Source organism: Brachyhypopomus gauderio, chromosome 20 (assembly GCF_052324685.1).
Source record: "Brachyhypopomus gauderio isolate BG-103 chromosome 20, BGAUD_0.2, whole genome shotgun sequence".
NCBI lineage: Eukaryota > Metazoa > Chordata > Actinopteri > Gymnotiformes > Hypopomidae > Brachyhypopomus > Brachyhypopomus gauderio.
In genome coordinates this window covers 11,696,175-11,722,674 of record NC_135230.1, presented here as the reverse complement: position 1 = coordinate 11,722,674, position 26,500 = coordinate 11,696,175, and the positions used below count along the sequence as shown (strand labels likewise).

The 26,500-nt window shown below is 46.6% G+C and overlaps 1 protein-coding gene across 1 annotated transcript in view; it reads left to right on the top strand.

Moving 5' to 3' along the window:
- The window catches only part of epha6 (eph receptor A6), a 94,088-nt gene that overhangs the window by 34,892 nt on the left and 32,696 nt on the right, over positions 1-26,500 (top strand). Inside the window, exons 4-5 of the mRNA XM_076983093.1 lie at positions 21,871-22,026; positions 23,124-23,459. Of these exons, the coding sequence (XP_076839208.1) occupies positions 21,871-22,026; positions 23,124-23,459 (492 nt within the window). The remainder of the gene's footprint in view (positions 1-21,870; positions 22,027-23,123; positions 23,460-26,500) is intronic.

Below are 26,500 nucleotides of genomic sequence, written 5' to 3'. Positions count from 1 at the left end.
ACCCTCAATAAATGCCCTTACCATATAAAAATACTACACTGTAAAATATAGACACGGCTTATTGTTGCTAAAAACACCATTCAGAGTGACATTGCCTTTATGATTGCCAGCTAATGTTAAGTGAATACTGCAGCACGTCATGAACATAATTATTAGTTAGCTAGCTAGCTAAGGTATCTAACCTAACTAGCGGTTACTGACAGCTCAAGATGGTGTGTCGTCTGTGCGTTATAATTGTATATTTGTATACTTAACTTGATGTGTTTCTTCAAGTTCGAAGGTGAATTTTTGAAAGCCAATATTTCACCCTCTTTAGGGAGGCAGAGTAGGCACTTCATCCTATAGGAATTTACTTTCTCTCCGGCAAACGCATTGTCTCTAGGTAGAGCCAGGACTGGTCTCCTTCCTCACCCTCACCACGATTACTCGATGTTGAAGGTGTGGAAGGTGCCAATATATGTATACATTAAAACGCCAACAAGCTTATGTAATACTTATTCTTCTGCTCTTACCAAAAATGGTACTATCTCTTTTAATGTGATAAAAAGGTGAGTAGCCTATGTGTATTTGTATAAATGTGTAAATTAAGCTGAAGGTGCTGAAAATTTTTTGAAATGGACCTTAAAAGTGCTGTACAAGTGCATGAATTGCACCTTATAATTGCACATTATGTATATATAACTTTTGTATTTTATACATAAATTATATTAGCACATTAAACCCTCAGACAATGTATAATTATATTTGGGCATGTCTGCATCCACACAAAGCTGAACTGCTTATTTGCTAATTTCGTACTTTGTAAATATCACATAGTCCAGTTGAACTCTGGACCTCAGTTTAGATGGAACATGCATCAAAACCGTCAGGCAGTGTGTCTCCGCCCGTCAGGCGGTGTGTCTCCGCCTGTCAGGTGGTGTGTTTTCATCGCATCTCTTGTGGCTCTGCATCACCTGTCATCGAGTGCTACCTCAGATAGCACCGCCGTGAGGTGACAGAACGCTGCATCTAGACTGGATGGTGAATACGGGGGGAAATGGGGAGAGCAAATGTTTTGTGTTACAGATCAGGAATGTAATATTAATTGTAAAAAGACTTGTTTTAACACGGGAACAGCATAGTGTTACTGAAGATTTGTACATTCTAGATGCGGCAGAGAGAGAGAGAGAGCTGGATCTCTTGATTCTTTGGTGATCTCCTGAAATGCGGTCTCGGATTCTGCAAAAAAGGTCTCTTGTGCTGTTACGGTAGTCCTCTGGGTTGTGCGTGCGTCCTGAGGGAGTAGTGACAAGGTCACCGTCGTCTCCTCTGTCTCAGCCCCGCCCACAGACGTGGAGATGGCCCTTTTCTCCACGTCAAGAGGTCAGGTGACGGCGTGTGTGTGTGTGTGTGTGTGTGTGTGACCTTCAGAAAATATGTCACAACTTTTCTAAGAGATAGGATTCTTCTACTATACACAAACTACAGGGAGAGATATATGGAAGGATAGCGCTGAATTTTGCTACATAGTTACTAATAAAATAAGCTACACCGAGTAAACTGTTAAAAAGGCATTACGTAAATATTAATGTAACCTAAATTTATTTGGAGAATTAAAATTCATCTCAGTCCCATTTAAGTGTGCTATTAAGCTGCCCTGTAGCTGTGTTTTTAACTCGCTACTTAAAGCTTCCTGACTGATGGTCCTGTGTGGAGTGGTAATGTCTGCCCACAGCCTAACAAGTGGGTGCTGCAGTCTGGGGTGTTAACATGCACTGGTCTTACTGCTGGGTGGAGGAGGGTCTTAAGCCAAAACAAACTACTAATAAGCCAATCAGCAGCAGACCCATGGTCAGAGACCGTCCAATGATGAGGAATTAGAACACAAACTGTGTCATAAAGACGGTGCTTTTGAACAGTGTAAATGGAGTTAAGAAATCAAACGCAACCATTAAACTATTCAGCAGGTGCGAATAGTCTCTGTTTCCCGAATCCAGTGTTCCCTGCTCACACAGGCAAGTCAAAGACACGTTTATTTATGTAGTGTTATTTACAACACGTATTGTGACAAAGCAACTTCAGAAACATTTGGGTTCAGATCCGTAGTTGGTACGGAACAGAAACTCCCTGGATGGCAATAAGGATGAAACCTTGAGAGGACCACTACTCAAGAGGGAGCCCATCCTCCTGGGGTGGCCCCTCCTCCTGAGGAGGCCCCTCCTCCTGCAGTGGCCCCTCCTCCCGCAATGACACCTCCTCCTGGGGTGGCCTAGCTTGCAGAAAGTCCATGCTTTAGAACATTAGACATAGTCCATATAGTCAGTTCAGTGTGGGTGTGGGAGTCTTCAGTGGCTCTAGAGTGGGTGAGTTGCAACCATCCGTTCTGCGTCCATTGGAGTAGACGGAGTGAGCAGAGGGATACGGCTGTGGAGGGATACATCAGTGGAGGGATACGTCAGTGGAGGGATACGGCAGTGGAGGGATACGGCAGTGGAGGGATATGGCAGCATCAGTTCATCTGCTGGCCACGCCAGGACATTTTCTGCAGAAGCAGAACTTAAAGGCAGGGTCTGAGAGTGAGCACAGTGCTGAGGGCTCACAGGGACACTGCATTCCACCCACATAAACCCAAGTGACTGCATAAAGTAACTGAACAAAACTGTCAACCCCTCAGATTACCAGAGAACTCTGTGGCCAGGGAAGCCTCTGCACCTTCATATACAGGAAGTTGCCCAAAATCTTGAGGAAATGTATAAATCTTTAACCTAGATTTAGAAATCAAACTTGGAAAGCTGTTCCATAACTGACGACTCTGCCCTCAGCTGTAATGTAACTAATTCTACGTATTTCAAGAATGAAGTAGGCAAGGTGGGTTATAGTTTGATGAGTTTAATGAGTCAGCCAGAGCATTTTATAGTCAATTTGCAGTGTATTTGAGAGCCTGCGCAGGGCTGGAAGAGCAAGACAGATGCTGGTCGAGTTGAAATAGACGTTTTTTCCGTTCGAGATCATCCCTCTCATATTCTTGGTTCCTCGTGACCTACCCAGAGGCACAATGAGGCCTTTTGTTTACATCTATATCTGATGTCTTCCTTCACTCTGGTCTCTGAGACAGCTGTAGTTAAGAATGCAGTCTGCAGGGTGGGCAAAAAAATGCGAGATGAGGTCCCAGTGAAGCCCCAGGAGAGACCGAGAGCCCCCCCCCCCCCCCCCCCCCCCCCCCCCCCTCCACATAGGGTTGCTCAGCCCTCCTGACTGCGCTGTTGTGGACATGGATCCTTGACACAACACATCTGTCATGGTATCGATTCTGTGGCGTAAGGGAACTGGTGCCTCTAATCGCACTCTCTCTCTCTTTCTCTGTCTATCTACCTTTTTATCTCTCTCCCACGCTATATCTTTATCTCTCTCGCTCCAAGCCCGGTGGTATCTCGTCCTGCCCCATCCCCCACGTCCCCCTCGCTAGTCAGCCCCGTCCCCGTGTCCATCTCCCATTACGTCCGCCTGCTCTTTGCCGCGCGGTGTCCAGGAGGGACAGGCGAAGCCGAGGTGTTTATAATGAGGGCTGTTATTTTGGACAATTTGCGGTGGAGCGAGAGCACAGTTGGGAGGTGGTGGGGGGGGGGGGGGGGGGGTTTGTGGGGGTGGGGTGGGGGTCCCTGGCTCTCCTCCGCTCTTATTTTCTGCTTGACTGTCTCCTTGTCAGGAATGGAAGGAGCACAGAGCTGGAGTCATGGAGCCAAGAGAACTGACTGAGAAAAGGTAGAGATGGAGAACATGCAGTCAGAGATGGAGCTCATGCAGACAGAGATGGAGAACATGCAGTCAGAGATGGAGAACATGCAGTCAGACATGGAGAACATGCAGTCAGAGATGGAGAACATGCAGTCAGAGATGGAGAAGATGCAGTCAGAGATGGAGAACATGCAGTCAGAGGAGAATGGGAGGAAGTGGGAGGGTCTTGACTGAGCCCTGAGTCTGAATCACAATACAGGTTCAAACCAAATGGCTCTTGAAAACTGATTCATTCGGCTCATTCCTAACTTGGTTTATAGAAAATGATTTGATACTTGTTCACACAGTGTATTGTTTTGGGTTTTTACAGCTCAATATTGAATCTCTAAATAAACTGTACTGGGTTTGGAGTGAAGCAGTTTCTGGTCGGAAGGCTCTACAGCTGTTCATACAGGCACCAGTTCAATCCCACAACTCCCCACTCTAGTCACTTGTTTCATTAGTGCTAATGTTGAAAATTATTCAACTAAGACCTTTCCAGCACCAGGGATTAGACCTCAATAAATGTTCATCTTTATTATTATAGGGGCAAGACTCCTTTAATCTCCCATCCCTTCCTATCCACTCCCTTTCTCTCTCACTCTCTCACTCTCTCGGTTTTTCCATAATACACTAAGCAGTAATTGATATTTGGGGATTGTATTTTCCTCCCCTCGTGCACAAGCTTTAGTCGAATGAGTCTGTGAGTGATTGTGGCGTAAAAACAGCTGAGGCAGATGAAAGCAGGGGGGGAAAAAGCGAAATTGACTGTGTGCTTGCGCATGGTGCCCGAGGATTACCCACAATGCAGTGGGGGAGGAGGCGTGTTGGGGCGGGGGGGGGGTGGTCTTAGGGCGACTGGGGAGAACAGCCTCCAGTGATGTGGCTGTTGGAGGGACGCACCTGCGTCCCCTGGCAACGCTCCCTGTCATTACTCTCTCCATTCCTGTCCTCACCCCCATCCACCCCCACCTCCCTCCAGTAACACAGTAACACACCTCCCATGTGCTTCTAGGAGCCCAGTTACAATAACAAAACTGCGGGCAATTTTAGAAGACTGTAAGTCATTTCTGGAAAGCCGGGAGTCAGTACAGAGCCCTGAAAGCAGGACGGCACTCTACAGCCGAAAATATGACACAGCCTGATGGGCTGTGTGTTTGTCCTGACCCAACAGTGTGTCTGCAAATGGTAGAACCCTTCAGCACGTTTAAATACTGTTTACTCTGCTGTTGGGTATGATGAAACATGTCTTAAGAAATTATTGTGCTAGATGTCCAAGAGTACATTTTTAGCAAAGCTTAGCCACAAACACAGTCAAGGAATTTAAATTATTATAAAATTATACATCACTATTGGCTAAGGGATTTTTTTTAAATACCTAACAATATATACTGCAAACATGCAAGTCTCTACAGGATTATAAAATGACCAGGCAGTAATGTAATGAGTAAATGGTTGGATGTAATGGTAAAGTGTCTGTTGTTTATATGAAGCTATTTATGCTCAAATGTGGTCTAAAATATAATAAGCTCACAGGCAAAAACAAAGTCCTGATCAATATTAGCCAGTAAAAAGTTGCATCAAATAACTAATAAATATGGTGCAAATAAGGAATATAGATGTGTCATGAGGTATTATGTCTTCCAGAAAATTAGCAGCGTCGTATTACCCAGCAGCACTAGGGCCAACCTTCGGCCTCCAGTCAGATTAGCCCTGCCCACATCGGCCTGCCCGCACGCCCTCCCTGTAGCACCGCGGCCAGATCCGCACCGAACGGGAGAGCCGGACCGGCCGCGAAGCTCTGTCAACTTCGCAGTAAAGCCCAGGAACCCAGAGAAAGCTTCCCGAGTGTCGGAGGAGATGGGGCGAGCCGTGAGCCCTCGCTGGCCTACTTTAGCGAGCGAATGGTTACGGTGTATATACGGCAAGGTCGTGTTGCTTTTTAGAGACGCCGCCCAGCCTTGCGATAAGGACCGTAATGCCGCCTCCGTGGGCGCCCGTCCCTGTTCTCTGCGGCGGACGGAACGCCGTGGCTTGCCGTTCCATCGCAAATTCACGGCGGTTCCCAGATTTCCTCCTGCGGCAGCTGCGGTCTGGGAGGAAGTCCCGCCCCTCGGCCGCCCTCGTGCGTGCCACGCTCCGTTCCTGGCAGCCACGAGACTCCTACACTCCCCTCTTGGATTTGCAGAGGAACAGATGTCCAGAACTCCAGCCCAAGTTCTCTCGGTCCTAACACCTTTCTCCAGGCTCTCGTGTTCATTCCCTCGGCTTTAATCGATTACCAGTGTGCATCACCCGCCATGTTACCATACATCTGTGCTGTGTACACATCTACGCTGTACACTTATCTATGCTGTGCTTGTGCACAGTGCAGCCGTTATTAAACCTGTTACGGAACAGCTCGAGAGTGTGGGAGAATGAAGTGTGGATGTGCCTCAAACTCCTTGAAGAATAAATTATTAATGGAAGGCATTGTCTGCACCTGCAAGCTGAATGATTGCCAAAAACGTTCTAAGAGTGGTCCTGCAGTAGAGAAGTACCTATTCCTACACGTACTGTATTCACTGCCCAACCACAATTGATTAGCTAAAGATGAGACATCATGCTGGCAGGCACCTACACTATTTTCTTATCTATGCTGTGCTTGCTTGCAGCATAGCACATGTGAGACCTGTTTAGGAGACAACAGGGATGCAAGAGGATTCCAGATTCAGATTCAGCCTGCTCCCTGTAGTGTGTTGTTCAGACCATCATAGATGATCACAGACCACCTCAGACCATCACAGACCTTCTCAGACCATCACAGACCATCTCAGACCATCATAGACCATCACAGACCTTCCCAGGCCATCAGACATCTCAGGCCATCACAGATCATCTCAGACCATGACCAGTTGTCACAGATCATTACAGACCATTACAAGCCATTGCAGGGCATCACTAACCATCACAGATCATCTCAGACTGTGACAGTCCATCACAGACCATTACAGATAATCACAGGCTGTCACTAACCATTACAGACCATCGCAGTTTGTCACAGACTGCCATGGACTGCCACAGGCGGTCTCTGACCATAACAGATCATCACAGGGTGTCAAAAGCCATCCTTAACTCCTCCTCCCAACTTTTTGACTCCAATACTGTACACCTCTTGAGGTTGAATGTCTCCATGAGCCTTTGGCACAAGCTGGTATTGTCAATGGCCACTCTCTGCCTTTCTATCCTCTTTCCCAGCTAAAGAAGCCAACCAAGGCCTCACGTCAAGTGTTTTCGACATGCCTGAGTTTTGGCCTCAAAAAAGAAGCCACAGAAGCTTCTAGACTATAAAGTCTGGTCACAGACGCTGAGGGGCTCAGGGATGTTCCACTACTTCAGATGCTTGGGTTTTACAGTCATATATTCCAGTAGGTGGGTGTATAGAGAGTGTGTGTCAGTGAAAGAGACAGAAAGAAAGATACTGGGTTCATATGCAGGTCCTTGTCTGACTGAGCCCATGAGAAGCTTCAAGACCAGTCCACCTGTTTTTCATTTGTTTTCTTTGGTATTGTTTGGTGTCGTATTTCTCCTTTAGCTATTGTTGGCAACATGAAACATATTATTGCAACCCCAACCATCTTTTTCAAATTATTTCTAATGAAAGATAATGGTACCAGAAGAGATAGTTAGATAGAACATTATTGATCCTGGGGGAAACTGCAGCATTTCACCAGCAGGAACATGGAACTGTAAATATGAGATACAAAGATGTCAGAGAGAAAACTGAGAATACTGTCACAGGTAAATAAAAAAGTTACCAATCCATAATCAAATACAATAGAGTAAGATGGTGCTCTGAAGTACTTACCCTTGAGTAAGTATAATACTCATAAACACTCATAATATATAATACCCAGTAATAGTAGCAGCACCATTTAGATTAAACCCAGGACTTTAAACCCACATTTACTGTATATACAGACAATAAAGCTGGTACCATAGTACATAGAGTCTGGAGAGTCCAGGACAGTACCAGAGTGAAAATCCTCTTTAACCCTCAGTCTAACACCAGGACAGTAGTTCACAGTGCTAGAGATATGGAACCTCCCCCTGGATACATATGCAGAAGTCGCAGCTTTAGTGATGCCCTGCAGGGGCTACAGTGGGATCGCACGCGTCCGGCCGGCTTGCCGCAGGACTGCGGTCCCCTGCAGTGTACTGTAGCAGCTCGGGTAACTTTTAATGCTCCAAGCAACACTTAAACCTGGGATTTAGTGGGTCAGCTCGGAATGAAGCCAGTGTATCACCTAGAACGCAGAAAGAAAAGAATAAAACAGAGTGTCTCGTTACACCGTAAATATGGAACTGGAACTGGAAATGTCCGACTTCTGTGAAGGTGGAGTGTGGTTAAAAAGACAAAAAAAAAACAGCCTGGCAGAGTTCAACCTGCAGTGTCGTTTATCTTAAACTAGTGACCCAGAGTCACAAGTATGTAACTTACTTCAGAAGTCGTTTCTATTTGTGTTTGTGTGTTACTGTTGTGAATCACACAATATACACATACACAGTGAGCCATTTCATGATGTTACAGCACATCTGTGCTGTGTACCTATCTGTGCTGTTATTAAGCCTGTTATGGAATAGTTCAAGAGTGGGTGAACAGTGTGTGGGTGTGCATGAAACTCTGTAACCCGAAATAATGAATACTTAATTGAAGGCATTCTCTGCAAACCTGCAAGCTCGTTGTTTGACAGAAATAACCTGCGAGTGATCCCGATATGCTGAAATGCCTTCATGCGCACATTTCCGCACCAAGGGGTGTCTTCGGTGTCTTCCATAACGAAACGGTCAGCCCGCTGTGGGCACATCTCGTTTGGGAGCGTCGTGGGTCCCCTACAAAACGTTTGCCGTCCCGAGCGCTCGGCTCGCGCCGCGAGAACCCAGGACCGTTCTCTCCTTTTAATGCGGACACGAGGTTTAAGAGAGGTTTAAGTCTCCGCACGCGCCCTCTGCAATTCCCCTCAAAAAGGCGAGAGAATGAAACGGCAGCCCTCCACGATGAGATTGAGCACAGGCCTCGAGCAGTTGATAGATATTCAGCAGAATACATCTGGATTCCCTGATAAACGAGCTCCTCTCCTCTGCCATCCCATATGCTCCCTTTGTTTGCCGAGTGGAAATCCTGGCGCGACTCTAGCGCCCTCCGTCTGGTGCCACGCCCGCCCAAGACGGCTGCGAAGTCTCTGCCATGACGATGATGGAGAGTTTAATTGCATTTTAATACCCTTAAAACGCTAGTTCTCATTAGCCGACGTCGTCGTTTTTCTACCAGTACTCTCCCAAAACAGTTGTATTATATTAGAATGAGTGGAAACCGCTAAGCATCGTACTGAAAGGGAGACATTTTAGAATTTTGTATGACAAAAAAAAGTTTTACGTTCAGGGTAAAACAGCAACGTGGTAAACATAACATCCCGTGTTGCCTGGCAAATGTAAAATCAGATTCAAGGAGACTCTTCCCTCTTCCCTCCAAGGACGTCTGCAAAGAGCAAGCTGGCGTCAAATGCAAACATCCATCAGGCCTTTCGGGATTGAGCTATGGACGCTATGGCATCTGAATGAGACGCTTAATCAGATCGCATTCCGAGTTAAAGCAGCAGTTTATCAAACGGCACCGGCCGCGCCGGGGTCGCCTGGTTCCACTTGAAGTTCGCTGTATTTTCTTCAGTCTGCTGGGCAGATGGCGGTGTTAGACACGGACGGGGACGGGGACGGGGACGAGGACGGGGACGAGCGTTCCTGCACGTCTGCATATGGATGCAGGCAGACAGGGGCCCACGGCCAAGGAAGACCTCGCGCGCCAAACCCGGAGAAAAAACCCTAGCGGTGTCAGAACGAACACCTGCCGCGTTAGCGCTCGCCTGTGGTGGCGGGGAAGTGGTGTGTGATGTGTGGCTCTTCGCTGCTGTGAACTGCAGACACACTCATTTAGCTCGGGTGGGTTTTAAGTGTGTGAGGCGTCTCGTTTCGGCTTGTTTTCGGGGAGGCGGTTGTTGCTTTTGACACTTTCTTGATCACGCGATGCTAATTTTATGAGACAGATGTCATGGCGGTAATGAAACGCACCTCAGCCCTGTCATCTGCCTGGGTTGTGATGTGGATCCTTTATGCTGAGCAGACTGGCCTGCCTCACACGACCTCCGCCCGCATATCACACGACCTCCGCCCGCATATCACATGACCTCCGCCCGCATGCTCTCACCGGTCGTTCATCCATCAGCGCATCTGTCCATCAGCCCATCTGTCTGTGTGTCTCTGACTCCAGTGTCACTCTTTCAGGCTGTCGCTGGCCGTTCAGTCCTGCTCGAAGATCCTCACGGCAACATGCTGAGTGCAGACCCTACACTCCCAAACCAGCAGTCTTCACATTAATAGTGTGCTGCTGCATAGTCTTTTATACTGGGGAGTGATAGTGGGGCTTTTATACAGGGGCAGTGAGTGAGAGTGGGGCTTTTATACTGGGACAGTGAGTGAGAGTGGGGCTTTTATACTGGGACAGTGATTGCGACAGTGGGGCTCTGTAGCTGTTTATACAGGGGAAAGGGGCCAGTGGGAATACTTTATTGTTTATCTCACTGTTTTGTAGCTTGTTTGAGGACTTTTTGGTCACACTTAGCTGAATATGAAATGCATGCACTCACATATGCACACACACCCACATATGCACACACACACACACACACACACACACACACACACACACACACACACACACACACACACACATGTGCACACACACATCCACATATGCACACACACACACACACACACACACACCCACATATGCACACACACACACACACATATGCCCACAGAAACCCACATATGCACACACACACATATGCCCACAAACACCCACATAAGCACACACACACATGCACACGCGCACACACACACACACACACACACACGCACACAAATATGCACACACACATATGCACACAAACACCCACATATGCACACATACACATATGCCCACAAACACCCACATAGGCACACACACACATGCACACACACACACACACACACACACATATGCACACAAACACCCATATATGCGCACACACACATCAGCATGAGTGATTCAGGTGGCTACATGCTTGCATCCAGAGACAGATATAAATGAGGAAATTTGTATGCATTTGAAATCATGCATTTGTATTCACTTAATTACTTGTAAATGAAACCAAACTTTCCTCTCTCCCCACATCTGTACACCTCCACCCACACCTCCACCCACACCTCCCTCCTCCATACCTCTCCCTCCCCCCACACTGCTCTCCTCCTCTCCCTTTCTCCCCCTCTCTCACGCAAGTGGCATTTCATCATTTCATTCAATCATGCCTGGTGGCATCTCTATCCATCTCTCTGTCCTCTTCTCCTCCCTCCAATCCCTCCTTCCAACTATCCATATTTTCTTTCCTCCGTTCTTCTCTTAAACAGGCTCCTAAAGGCTCTGTGCAGGCCGCCGGGCTTGTACAGGGACGTCACCGCAGACCGGAGTCTCCGCTCTGCTGTCCTCACACACAACCACCGTGCGCAGGTCGTGTTATTATAATGGTGTGTGTATTTCACACTAGGGCTGACCTGGAGGAAGATTCCTTGAAAAGCATTTCTCTCCACTGGGTTGTTGATATTATTCATCTGCCTGTCCAGACCAAGTCTATCAGGACAGGCTAACCCATCTAACTCGGACAGGAACACAAGCCTATTTCTGGTCTAAATAGCCAGTGACAAATTTAGTTTTGAATATGAGATTTTGAATCAGGCATAATTGCTTTCTGTTATGCTTCTTTATGGCTGTGACATCTTTAAGTCACAAAACTTTCCCCAAGGAAATCAGGTTAAATATTAATATCTCTCTCTCTCTCTCTCTCTCTCTCTCTCTCTCTCTCTCTCTCTCTCTCTCTCTCTCTCTCTCTCTTTCTCTTTCTCTCTCTCTCGTGTTTTGGTCTCTCACACACTTTCTGCTTCGCTCTCTGTCTTCGACCTGCTGGTCTCGTGGGTAATATTTGCCGTGATGGAACTTTTATTTCTTTCTCTTTTTTTTCTCTGGGAAGGTAGGACAGTAATTCCCTGGGCAGAAGATTGAAAGGACGACTTTAGATTTGCTTCTGTCTGAATGTGTGTGCGCATGTGTGTGTGTTTGTGCGTGTACGTGTAAGTGTATATGTTTGCGTGCGTGTGTGCGTGTTTGTGCATGCGTAAGAGGTAGTGTCAGACACATTTGTGTATCTGTGTGCGTTTAGGGAGTGTAATGCGCGTGAGACCCGGTGAATCGGGCAGGCACCTGCACTCTCTAGTTCTCCGTGTGTAGACAAAGACATCACTCAGTCATCCAGTCACAATGCATATTGATCAGCTCTGTCACCCTCTGCCTGTTCCCATAAACCCCTGCATCTCTCTCTTTCCCTATCTCTGTCTCGCAGCTCTCTCTCCGTCTCACTCTGCCTCTGCTGATAATCTTCTTTCCACTTATCCATCTTGTCTTTCTTTTTCTCCATTCTTCCTAGCCCCTCACACCTCCTCTTATCCATCTCCCTCCCCTTATTCACGTCTCTCTCCCATTTACTCCTATCTTTCTCTCTCTCACTCTCTCTCTCAGACTCACACACACACACACACACACACACACTCTCTCTCTCTCTCTCTCTCTCTCTCTCTCCCTCCCCTGGACCAGGTGATATCCTCCCGGGGGATCCGCATTGTAAATCTCTTCAGTGTACAGCAGCCGCTCCTCTGCCCCTCTTTCACACCACATCTATTCTCTCCCATCTCGCCCGCGTGGTAGTAAACCAGATTGAATCAGAATACATATCCTAGGTTTAATATCTACGAGTCTCCCTGGTTCGCTCCATGCAAAGGAGTAAACATCTGTGGGGGTTTTTTTTTTCTTCTTTCGTCCATTATGCTTTGCCAAGAAAAACTCACAGAACCATCTGGAAGAAATATTTGTTGGGGGTTGTTTCTGTCAGTGCTTCAGCCTCCCTCCCTCTCTCAGCTGTCCGCTCCTGACTTTTTAATCTTACGGGTGCTGGCTCGGTAAATGTGCATCAGAACAGCCAGCGGATCAGGACTCTCTGTTGGGTTCGGAGAGGCAGGCGGCGCCACCTTTGATTTCTTCCCCAGGGCCCATACGGAAGGCTTCAGATGCTCGGCGTGGTCCTTTCGCCCACATGCGCTCTCTCTGCACCTGCGTCAAAACGTTTCCTTTAATTAAAGGTGGAATAAAGAGGGAAGAGGCGTAAACAGAGTGAGGTAAAATGAGGCCATAGACGTGTTCCACACCAGCCTTGAGCCCACGGAGAATCTACTGATTTGTGGGAAACGGAGTCTAGAAAGCATTTAATCCTCTCTGTATGTCATTACCCAGCAAACATAAAGTTAAAATGCATTTGTCATGTGAGTGGTGGAATAGATACTGGGACTGTATGGCATCATGCTTCCTTGCCGGGAATTAAAACATATCCAAAACATATACTATTATTACAGTAAAGATAGTGAATGAATGTGTAAATATAATTCAAAACTTCATGGTGTTTGTCTTGTGTAACGTTATTTATGGACATCTAGTTTGAGGTAAGAAAAATTGTATATTTGCATGAACCAACAATATAAGAACAATGTGGGTTGATAGATAGATAGATAGATAGATAGATAGATAGATAGATAGATAGATAGATAGATAGATAGATAGATAGATAGATAGATAGATAGATAGATAGATAAGATATTTACAGCAGCGGCAGGAACACCAAAAGTCCCTTTGACATAACGGCCAAGGCTCAGTGGAATCAACTAACACCACTTCCTTGGTCTTTAGTTACATCGCTAACTCCAGGCCAGCTAATACCCATGATCCATTGGGGACATGGTACAGTTGCAGGTCTTCATTACATGGCCCACCTCCGAGTCCACACTGCCCCGAGTGACCAGCTCAAGCAAGCAGACCCGCCTTGGTGCTTACCTGGACAACCGTGGAAGGACAAAAGATCAATTCCCTCTGAAATGTTGTTTTTTCTTTCTTTCCCAAAGAGCGCGGACTCCTGAACATTTTGAAGCTGAATGTGGCTACTTGAATAAAATAACTTTAGGCTTTATATTTAAAAATAGAGATATTAAACATACTTCAAAAATCAATGAATGCCTTTCACAATACATTTAATTCATACCAATATTCACATCAAATATTAACCTTTGTTTTATACGGCTCTTTTCAACTTTTGTTCCTGTAATGCACAATTCATTTGCAACATGCACTTTCATCCCAAGTTCACTTGTGTATGGCACTGAGCTCCCTTGAAATGAACCCGACGGCCTTGGTGTTGCTATCCCATGGTCCGTTTGAAGTTCTGAGCAGCCAAATTCAAGGGCCGGCCCAGAACGTGGTGCCATCATTCACAATTACTGGCCTGTTTCACTCTATAAGTGGACCCTGATTTGATTACGCCACGAATGCTAATTAAATCCGAATCGACTGAAGGCCAGTGTGTGTGGAGGGGCTCGTTAAGCCCGTTAGATGTTCATTAAGAACGTCAGCCCGGTGAACTCCATGCTGTAGCGTTGCGTCCCTGCAGACTGGCGCTGTTAGCGCGAGGTCAGGGGTCAGCAGCTGAGAGCGTCCGCCTAATCGGAGTCGACTGCTAAGTTCTGCGCAGGAGTCGGCTATTAGCGCCCTTCGCTGTGGTCGATACAGCAGGGCGGCATGAGCGGAGGAGGCTTGGGGCTTAGGGGGTATACGCTGGCTCTGTCAGGATCCAGATCGCAGTCCCAGTGAAAGGGCTTTAGCTCCAAACCTGCTCAGCAGGCATCTTGCCAGCCTTCTCCACACTAGGACCTGGACTCTGATTTACATGGAGATGGCTGGACGCTTCACTGCAGACACCTACCTTGCAGGTGCACTTCTGACAGTGCACCCGTCCCATAGGTGTGCGTCGTACCTGTATACGACCTGAGAGAATACATCTCTCCCATTAGCAAGCGCAGCTACACCTCGATGTCTCCGGACACAACCGACATGGTGTTGGGTGCTGGACTGTTCTCAACACGGCAGCTGACATGGTGGTTTATCATGCACCGCAGTTTGTTTTCTTTATGTGTTTGTTTACTTATTCGCATGTCAGTGTCACATCTGGACTGGCGGTGGTCCAACATGCAAAACTATCCAGCCTTCAGCAGTTCTGTGGGCCAGACCTGTTTGTTGGCCTTGAGCAGATGAACTGCCTAATTACCTACAAGGTGTTTCTAATGAGGTGTGTTTCTAATAAAGTGAGTGGTGAGAACGTGTGGGCCAGACACACCCACAACTCCACCAAGCCCTTCACGTCTCACTCGGCTAGACGGCTGCGGTTCTCGGGCCTGGCTTATTTGAAAAGTGCTGTGACGATCATCCATCAGGTGGAAGGTGGTTTTTCTTTTTTTTTTTCTTTCTCTCACTCTCTGTCTCTTCCTACAGCCTCTGTGCATCTCATTAAAAATTCATTAACTTTGTTTTTCTTTTCTATAATTCCGGTGAGCAGAGAAGCAGCGATCGTCCAGGAGAGAGCTGACACTGATGGCTTCAGGTTTTAATGGCTGGATGGGGGGTGAGAGAGAGAGAGAGAGAGAGAGACAGAGAGAGAGAGAGAGAGAGAGAGAGAGAGTTGAATGTTAAATGGTTGCTGTAAGCCCTACATGAGGACTGTTTAGATACAGAGGGCACTTGAAGGACATCACGGTATTTTCACATGATATATATATATATATAGAGAGAGAGAGAGAGAGAGAGAGAGCAAAATTGTAGTGAAGTACACAAAGTTTCCAGAGAAATAGGACATTTCAGACAGAGGTCCTTCATCAGCTGTGCAAGCAAAGTGCAATTTTTAATATCTCTACGTATCTTACCTAAATACACAGCAGTTTCTAACCTACAGCTTATCTTCTCTGGAAAACGTCACTACAATATATATATTTATAAACTGAATGTACAAGTTATTGCTTCATTTGTAGTAAGGTGTAGCATTTGTTGTGATGCAGCGAACACGAAACTGTGTTCTTCAACCTGTTCACGGCAGTTATTCTATAAACATGCAGCGGATGAACTTTGAACTTCATGAAGTTTGATTGCCAGCAGGCGGTGCTGAGAACGCCCTCCGTAACCAGGGACGACCCTTACGCCTAATCTCAGAAATCTTAGAAAAGTTTTTCTCATAATACCACCTCAGGGTATTATGCGTGCGGAACACAGGTTTTGACGGCTTTCCCCAATGAAATATTTTAGCGTAACCTTGCATTCAGATTTAGCAGTGTGAGCTAAAATACTTTGGGAGTGCTGGATAATCTCGTTGTAAATTGAAAAAGTAAATGCTTTTAATTAGGACCCCCATTGCCAGCCTATTGCGAGTGGAAAAAATCAACGGGTTCATTTTGGTAAACGCAGAGGGAGCAGGAAGTGCAATATCCCTGCAGTATGTCACTGTCGTCTCCTAGCCGGCCTCATCCAGTCTGTCTCCCAGCCAAATGCTGACTGACAGGCATGATTAGCAGTCAGGAAATCCACTGCGTTTGGATATCTAAATGCCGCATAGTTGGGGGGGGAATTAGTGGAATCAGCAGGACCCGAGGCTGTCCAGAACGGATCCCTGATTGAATTTTTCTCCTCACATTCTCCTTTCCCCATATCAAAGCTCCTTGCCTTGTTTCACCCCCCCCCCCCAGAAAAGCTGAAGCATTTATTTCCAGTTTAGTGTATTAAGTCATTGTCCTATCACAGGTCCTGGGAGCACATCCCACAGGAGACAGTCTGCAATGCTTATTTCCATATTCAGACATATTCAGAGTGTCAGAAGGTGGAGGAGGTGGGGGGGTGGAGGAGATGGAGGAGGTGGGGTGTTGCACAGGAGCACAGAGATGATGAGGTAGAGGAGGAGAGAGATGATGAGGGAGAAGAAGAGAGAGATGATGAGGGAGAGGAGGAGAGAGATGATGAGGAGAGAGATGATGAGGGAGAAGAAGAGAGATGATGAGGGAGAGGAGGAGAGAGATGATGAGGAAGAGAGGAGGAGAGACATGATGAGAAGAGAGATGATGAGGGAGAGGAGGAGAGAGACGATGAGGGAGAAGAGGAGAGAGATGATGAGGGAGAAGAAGAGAGATGATGAGGGAGAAGAGGAGAGAGATGATGAGGAAAGACATGATGAGAGAGAGGAGGAGAGACATGATGAGAAGAGAGATGATGAGGGAGAGGAGGAGAGAGACGATGAGGGAGAAGAGGAGAGAGATGCTCAGGGAGAAGAAGAGAGAGATGATGAGGGAGAAGAGGAGAGAGATGATGAGGAAAGACATGATGAGAGAGAGGAGGAGAGACATGATGAGAAGAGAGATGATGAGGGAGAGGAGGAGAGAGACGATGAGGGAGAAGAGGAGAGAGATGATGAGGGAGAAGAGGAGAGAGATGATGAGGGAGAAGAGGAGAGAGATGATGAGAAGAGAGATGATGAGGGAGAGGAGGAGAGAGACGAGGAGGGAGAGGAGGAGAGACATGATGAGAAGAGAGATGATGAGGGAGAGGAGGAGAGAGACGAGGAGGGAGAGGAGGAGAGACATGATGAGGGGGGGCCCAGGCTGCATTAACTGTGTCGGGTCACTGGCTCAGAGTCGCTCCATTAAAAGTGAATAAGAATTTTAAACTGCATGCAGAATCATAATTACATTTCCTAGCAGCGGTCCATGGCGTTAATGATAAAATTGTTTACCTGGGAGATTGCACATGTTCCTGTGCCTCTCTCCCCCCTCTTTCTCTCTCTCTGTCCCCCCCTCTCTTCCTCTCCCTCCCTCTCTGTCCCTCTCTGCTCTCATGTGTTGTCTCTCTCTCTCTCTCTCTCTCCTCCCCTGATGCGTCTCTCTCTCTTTATAGTCCATCTCTCACTCCTCAAATCCACAGGCTCCCCGGTACCGCAAACTGTCCCAAAACTGTCATACGCCAGGAAGGAGGAAGCGGGTTGGGGAGAGAGAGAGGGAGGAGGAGAGAGAGAGGGAGGAGGAGAGAGAGGGAGGATCTGGCTGCACTTCACTTTCCTCTCTTGTCCTGCTGTCATAGGGGTGCAGTCCTCAGGGCGAGCCAGAGTGCAGTAGAAATGGGATGATTGCAGAGTGAGAGAGAGAGAGAGTGAAGGAGAGAGGGAGACAGATAGAGAGAGAGAGAGAGACAGAATGAGGGAGAGCTGCTATCTCTGCTGTCTGTCACTGGAACAATGTAGCCAAAGGGACTATCTCCCCTCAGACGGAGTGGCTCAGCTCCTACAGAACTTTGTTAACACTGTTCCTCTGTAATGCTGTTAGTGCAACACTCGTCTTCAAGCAGACCTGATGCCCATCCATACCTGTTTTGTTTGTTTGTTTGATTTATTGATTTATTAATTGACTGATTGTATCTCACTGGCTTTGCTAATTGGTCCATATAACCTGGCAGTGGATTTTACTTAAACAGAAACTTTAATTAGGTTGAAATTAGGTTTGAAAAAGGCTTGAATTAGGTTTGATACTTTCATTACAAAATTGCCAAGAGAGCCCTCTTATAGACACCGAGGCCACTTTAACGGCAAAAGAGCATTAAACGCCTTGCTCACGTATATTCTTTCACTAGTAAGTCTACGTTTCTGCTTTGCAGGCCTAGCCGTGGATTGATTTATTAAAATATCATCTCCTCTTCTAGCCTGTGGATCAGTGGGCAGCCCTACCCTGATGCGCTGGGTATTGAGTTAACTAAGATGAAGGTCTTTACCTGGAGTCCTTTGATTGGCTTTTCAGAATCTAGTAGAGTGGTGCCTGCAAAAAGCATCCAGCATTGGCCGTCGTTTTTATTTCTTTTGGTTTTCCTTTTAACACTTAGGAGTAAAAAGATTTTTGAAGAATATTGTTCTCACTAAAATGAACACAGATTATCTCAAATTTGAACCTAAATCTGATTTGACATGCACTGCGTTCATAGCCAGTTAGGTTTGTTTTTTTGGGGTTTATTTTTTTTTTGGACCTCAGTAAGAAAGAATCAGGCAAAGAATCAGGACCATCTCTGTCCCTTCTTGTCCACACAGAAAGGAAACGTGAGCGAATTTTACACCTTGCCGGGTGTGAACAGCTACCACAGCACACAGGCTACACACACAGACACACACACACACACACACACACACACACACACACCCAGCTCCCAGTCCCGGTGTCGAGAGTGGGGCCATTCTGCAGTGTGTGTGCCTGTAGGATCTCTGGGCAAATGCTGCGGAATCGTACCGCTCTTGGAATCGCTGCTCATCGCCTCCCGACCTTCGACCCCGCCCCTCCCCCACAACCTCATCCAGGCACCTCCAGTCTCGTGACACATCTGATAGATCTCACGGCAGTAATTACAGTTATAACTCTTGCTGTTGGTCCCGATAGAAAAAAACAAAATGACTGTATTAATCTCAATAATGGGATTTAGCAGTGATATGCTAGTAATTGTAATAGCACTAATACTGTAGAAGAGGTAGAGATGTTGGCGTTAATTGGGTAGTAAATGTTGCACAGTGGCAGTTTTAGCTCTGTCTTTCATGCCTAAGATATGAAATAACATTAAACATAAAACCGGATAGTAAAATAAAAGTGCTGTAAATCACAGCGTAAATGGGGGTTTAAACCCGCCGAAGCACTCCGATATCCCTTTTTTATGTTTGCACTTGACTTTCTTCCTCACTGCCTTTTAACGAACAGCTCAGCCCTGTAAAGCAAAAGTTTACTCGCTTTACAGGGGGAGAGACATAAAGGCCCGAGCAGCCACTGACGGCTGGGCGGAGAACGTAAAGTCGGGAGGGTTACGGCCGAGTAGTCAGCCCCGACGCGCACGGATGGCGGCCGGACCCGCGGCCCCAGCAGCAGGGCCCGGCCACCGACAGGAGGAGGAGGAGGACGCTTACGGAGCTGCTGGGGTGTGAAGTCGGAGAGAGGGAGAAAGAGGGGGGGTGGAGGGGGTGAGAGAGATGGAATAGGAGTGAGAGGGAAAGGGCGAGAGAGAGGAAAAGATGGAGAGAGAAAGGGAGAGGGGGAGAGAGGGAGGAGAGGGAAGATGGAGAAAGGGAGAGGGGGAGAGAGGGAGGAGAAAGAGAGATGGAAAGAGAAAGTGAGAGAAAAAGTGGGGGAGAGAAAGAAGGGGAGAGAAAAGGGTGAAAATCAATGACTGTAATGTCGTGGTTCAAAATTACCAGGTCGCCACCTGATGGGGCTCTGTGTGTGTGTGTGTGTGTGTGTGTGTGTGTGTGTGTGTGTGTGTGTGTGTGTGTGTGTGTGTGTGTGTGTGTGTGTGCATGTGTGTGTGCATGTGTGTGTGTGTGTGTGTGTGTGTTTGTGTGTGTGTGTGTGTGTGTGTGTGTGTGCATGTGTGTGTGTGCACAAGTTAGATTTATGGCTGTAACTGGTGAGTGTTTTTCTAACGTGCCCAGAGCGCACAGATCTGTACTCTGCACAGGTGTTGGGTCATATTATATCAAATATTTTAGGTTTCCTGTATTATTATATCTTATATAGTCCTGGATTTATACGTGTAATAGATTTTGTTCGGGCATCTGTACCGCCTGCCTCAAATCTCCATGATGTCAAATGTGGAGTGCAGTTAGGGTCCTAAGGCATGACGCCATGAATCGTCAGTTAATGGTGTATATATGTGCCACTGGGATGATAATGAAGCTTCATGGGGATATTGACTGTGCTTAAAGAAAGACAAGTCAAATAAAAGACACCAGAAGTAATATACAGCCCTGAAACTAAACTGCTGTATCTACCAATTAGATATTGCAATTTAAATGCAATTATAAGCACTCGATAAAGGAAATATAACTCTGTAATAATGTTTGGTTGAATGTGAAACACGTCGCTGTTTCTGACAGGCGTTATTGTGCATTAAAACAGCTATTATACATAAACACGACTTTCTGCACCTGGAAATATATGTCAGCAATCTGTGTCGTGGTGGATGAAAGCTCTTATTATCCTATGGCTTTGATCTTCTAAGAAGGTTGTTTAAAACCTCAGTGAGCACTTGGAGGTAGAACACATGCGTGAGTATTCCACAGCAGCCCTTCAGCACCCTGCCAGCCCTTAGACAGCAGCCGCCGCTGACCTCCGACAAGTGTCAACACGGCTAAAGGACAGACTAGGAGACCAAGCTTTACTAGTCTCACTCATCGGTTACCCGCCCCTGGACAACCCCCTAAGTGCCCCCCCCCCCCCACACCCCTATCCACCCCCTGTCCTCACAACATACTTTTCATTTCAATGGAAATTGTAATTGGCTCAGTACGTTTCAGAGCCACATCTGGCAAAGAATATTTGGAAAGAATGTTTGGATAGAATGTTTAGAATAAATGTTTGGTAAGTATGTTTGGATAGAATGTTTAGAAATAATGTTTGGAAAGTATGTTTGGATAGAATGTTTAGAATAAATGTTTGGATAGAATGTTTGGATAGAATGTTTAGAAATAATGTTTGGAAAGTATGTTTGGAAAGAATGTTTAGAATGAATGTTTGGATAGAATGTTTAGAAATAATGTTTGGAAAGTATGTTTGGAAAGAATGTTTAGAATGAATGTTTGGATAGAATGTTTGGATAGAATGTTTGGAAAGAATGTTTGGAAAGAATGTTTAGAATGAATGTTTGGATAGAATGTTTGGATAGAATGTTTGGAAAGAATGTTTCCTTAAAACACCTCAGCAATTACAAACTGGCCACAGAAGGTGAGAAATGCCCCAATGGGACAGACCAGCTCAAACCGCATTTTTATGGTTTGCGTCCACTGAGCGCGGCTGTCGCCGCCTGACGAAGCAGGTGCTCAAGCAGTTGGTGAAAACGGGACTGTAGGTCTAATGTCACTACAGAACAGCTGCCCTTATGACCTCTGGCATGACGTACAAGTAAAGTGTGAGAACATTACTGAATGTACCTCTAAATCATGTTTGTCCTCTTAACCCCATCTCTCTATTTTTCCACCATGTGCATGCGTGCGTTTGCGTGTGTGTGCGTGTGCGTGTGTGTGTGTGTGTGTGTGTGTGTGTGTGTGTGTGCGTTTGCAGCCTGCAGAGCTGGCTTCTACAAGGCCTTTGCCGGGAACATTAAGTGCTCCAAGTGCCCCCCCCACAGCTTCAGCCACTCGGAGGCGTCGGCCCTGTGTCACTGCGAGCCTGGCTACTACAGAGCCATCAAGGACCCGCCCACCAGCGCCTGCACACGTCAGTCAGCCTCCCGCCTTTCACTGATTGGCTAGGCCCAGGGGCAGCCCAAGCTCAGTTTGGGTGCATCCCTTTTCAAACACACCTTCTCGAAGTCGTAATTAGCCGGTGACTTGAACCAGGTGTGTTTGAGGGGGGAGGTGTCCAAACTTCGCAGGGGGCTCCTGTCTGGGTTAGGGGTCTCTCTCTCTCTCTCTCTCTTTCTCTCTCTCTCTCTCTCTCTCTCCTCATGTTGGTGCAGTCAGGCAGCCGCGGTGACTCTGCAGGCCCAGTGGTGGCCCTCACACACATATTTGCTTCCTGCTCACCTGCGATCAAATTCTGTTTTCTCTCTTTCTCATTTTTCTTTCACTTGTTTTTTTTATTTCTTTTCTCTCTCTATCTCTCTCCTCTCTCTCTCTCAATCCATTTCTCTCTCCATTCCTCTCTTGTGGTACTGTTTACTCAGAATTTATAAAACCCAAAATTAGTGAGCATCTGTAACATACATAGGAGCGCAGAGGAAACAATTATTTCTTTGTTATTTCTGAGAGGGTGCAATTATCATTAACTATGATAATTATGTCCAGGACATATTCTCATTATCATTATGAGTTTGTTCTGGAAGGAAAGTGATAAACAGATGAAATATCTGAGTTGTAGGACCAGTGGAAAAAAACAGAACTGGGGCTCTAGAACACACACGATCATATCTCACGCACTGAAGTATTATGTAGTGACAGAAGGAAAGAGAGAGAGCGAGAGAGCAAGAGAGAGAAAGAGAGCAAGGGGAGAGAGAGAGAGAGAGAGAGAGAGAGAGAGGGGAGAGAGACTTTATTCAGACTTTACATTTATAAGGAGTGACACAGTAGAAAATAATTATTATAAGCTGTAGAATAATTATAAATCAAGAGATTAATCATTAATCTCTTCAGGGTAATCCCTGCACTGGGTTTCCAAAGTAAATGAAAAATTCCTGTGTATTAATTTTCTACACAATATGACAAAATCAGCAATACTTCACATTTACAGAGCATTAAAAAGCATTAGTGCCGTATGTAAATAGTATGTAAATTATTGAGGTCATCATCACAATCTCCACCCCTCTTTTTTTTCAGGCCCGCCCTCACCACCTCGCAATGTGGTGTACAACATAAACGAGACCGCCCTCTTCCTGGAGTGGGCTCCGCCCAGCGATACGGGAGGCCGAAAGGACGTGACCTACAACGTGCTGTGCCGGCGTTGTGGGGGGGCGGGACAGACGTGCGAGACGTGCGATGGTGACGTGCGATTCGTGCCCCGCCCCGCCGGACTCACCCGCACCTCCGTGGCCGTGCAGGACTTCGTGGCCAACGGCAACTACACGTTCCACATCGAGGCGGTCAACGGCGTGTCGGGCCTGGGACGCGCCGCCCGACAGACCGCCAACATCACCGTCAGCACAGACCAGGCGGGTGAGCGCTCTGCAAAGGCCAAAGGTTAAAGGTCATCACCATGTTTGTCCACTATGTGTCAGCTGAGCTTCTTCTGTGTTGATTCTGCTGAATATTTGAGTATTAGAGGTTCTCAAGGTCTGAGAAACGACTTTTTTGGTTTGGTGTCTCACCAGGAATCCTGAGGAGTCTTGAAGTGGCCAATATATTACACTGACTTCAGTAAACAGTAAACTAGCAATAAAATAAAAAACAAAAAACAGGACCGGATTTGGATTTGCGGTCCAGAATTCAGTCCCTCTGCTTTGTGTTATGGTGTGTAGTTTTTGTGATCCCTTTTGTCAGGCTGTGTGCTAAATAAAATTGCACATTTGTTATTTCATCATGTTGGTTTGGTGAAGTGCTGAGTTGAGAAGCAACTAAACACTGGCCACCGTCTTGTGAAGGTGTTTACTGGGTAGTGGTACTGGGTAGTAGTTTTGGATAGTGGTACTGGGTATTTTTCATATGCGGAGCATATTGGGAGAATGTCATATTCACCGTTATATTTATACAGGATCCGAGACTTAACGTCCGTAAGTGCACTCATGTAACCGTATCTATCAGTACAAAATACAAGAACTACCATTAGACCATTAGACCAGTGCCTCACTCCTCTCACTCCAGATCGGCCTCCTCTAACACCTCTGATGGCCCAGATCAGCCTTTTCTTACTCCGGCCTCGCTGTCTGCATCAGCACATGCTCCAGCAGCTGGCTCCAGGCCCTTGGGCTTGGCCCGGTGTTCTTTGGAGAGATCCCTCAGTTTCGCCGCCGCGTCCTCGGGGAAATATGATGGCGGCCGCTGTTCCCAGCATGCTGAGCACGGGCGTTTTCAGGATGAGGGTCTTTCTTTCACTGTGTCATTGGAGGAGCTACTTTTCGCCTCGCCCGGATTCAGTTTTACACTAATAAAGACATACTGCTGTACCTCCGCACGACATGTTCGAGGCTTGTGGGGTTTTTTTTTTCTCTTTTTGCTTCTTCTTTACTTTTCACGCTTCAAACTGGCACCGTCAGCATATTTGCCAAAGGCCAATACTGGACTCGATTGGTTGCTTGGTTGTATTAGTCTGCCCTGAAGGCTCCACTGCCCAGCTCTTGACCTCTGACCTCCTCATTGGCTTTTCTATCAACTCTCTTCTTTCTCTGTGCCTATTGGCTGGACTCTGGTAGATGAACTTAATACATTTGTTTTCCATTGGATGATTTTGGTTGGCTTGTAAAGCCTCATTGGCTGTTGTTTTGACAGAGCTATTTTTATGTTGCTGGGGTATCTCCTTTTGGTGAGCAGAAAAAGTTAAATGAAATAAAACATGTCTTAAAGGAAATATAGACATCTGCACTCGATCAAGTGAATAGTGCAAATCTAAAACAGATATTAGCAAATCCATTCTTGCAAACACCCAATTTGCTATATAATGTGTATAGTTCCAGTGCTGAAGTCGTATGTACTACAATAATAGTGCACCTTTTCTCCTGGCTGTTTACTACTTAGCCTAGTTGTCAACATTCTGGAGAACTCCTCACTAGCCAGTGCTTTAATTATCGGCGAGGTGTCAGACATGGGGCTGGGGCCAGGTTTTGTTTAACGCTGTGCAGTTGATCTGGTCGGTGGGATTGTTGTGCTCCTGGTGACAGAGGGGCTCATCAGTATTGATGGCCATGGTGAGTCTGATGTGATTGCTGTGATCTGTGTGCTGGCTGGGCCTTGATCACAGCTGAGGGAGAATAACACAGTAATACAAACACACCCCCCCCCCCCCCACCCCCAAATCTCCCGCCAGTCTGGACCCTGCTGACACCTGCAGTGTCATTAGAGAGAGAGAGAGAGAGAGAGAGAGAGAGAGAGAGAGAGAGAGAGAGAGAGAGATGGGGTGGTGAGGTACAGAGAGAGACAGGGTAGTGGGGTAGTGAGAGGGAGACAGGTTGTGAGGTAGTGAGGGGAAACAGGGTAGTGGGGTAATGAGAGAGAGAAAGGGTAGGCAGGGAGACAGTGTAAGGGGGTTTCCAGCCATAGGTCTTTAATCCACGAAGGCAGGACCCATGTCCGTAGGAGCTACAAGTGCTACCAATATTAAGTAAATGCATCAGAAACCCATCACTAGGTCAGCGGTATTGGGCCTTGGACAGTTCGATGTCATGTGGCTTATTATGGAATTGTGGACTCGATTTGGAGAATGGAGTGAATTTAAGGCAGCCTGGATCTCTGTTAAAAATCAGTTCTGCATCACCCCATACCAAGATCTGGAATCAGCTAATCTGGAATCAGCTAATCTGGAATCAGCTAATCATATGGATTAGGTCAAGGAAGGTCGCTTGTCTTAAGTATGCTGTATCTTCTCAGTCTCTTTAAAGTGTTTGTCTGCTCCTGTATTATAAAGTGGGTGTGTATGGAAATGCACATGCTAAGTATTAGTGTACATATGATCAAAAATCCCCCAGTACATATTTCACAGAATTCCCAGGTGCCACCCTGCTGTGCTCATTAGCGTAACGAATGGGGTTATGTAACATTTTTGCAGTGATCAAAAGAACAGATTTATCAGCATTACCATTACAAATGATGCATAGTCATTCAGTTAGGTCTGTCTCAGACCACTCTAACCAGCAGGTCCACAAAGTGCCTTACAACAGCAAGCTGTGGAAGTGACTTCAGTCTGGTATTTAATATAACGAAAGTATTTTAGACATGAGTGTGACTAGCTTCTGTCACCCCTGCTCTCTGTCTGTTATTGTGTCATTTGTCTTTCTCTATCTGTCTGCCTCTCTCTCTCTCTCTCTCTCTCTCTCTCTCTCTCTCTCTCTGCAATGGTCATTCAGCCCTGGATGAATCATGAACAGGAGTTAGGTTGGTGGCTGTGATCCATGGCTAAACTCCTCGGGCAGGGGCACAGGGCTGGTGGGGGTGGTGAACCATTATGCACTACCCTTCTCTCCACTTCACTAATGAGGAGGGTGGTGTGTGTGTGTGTGTGGAGGGGGGGTGTATGTGGGGGTGTGGAGTGGGGACAGGGTCAGTAT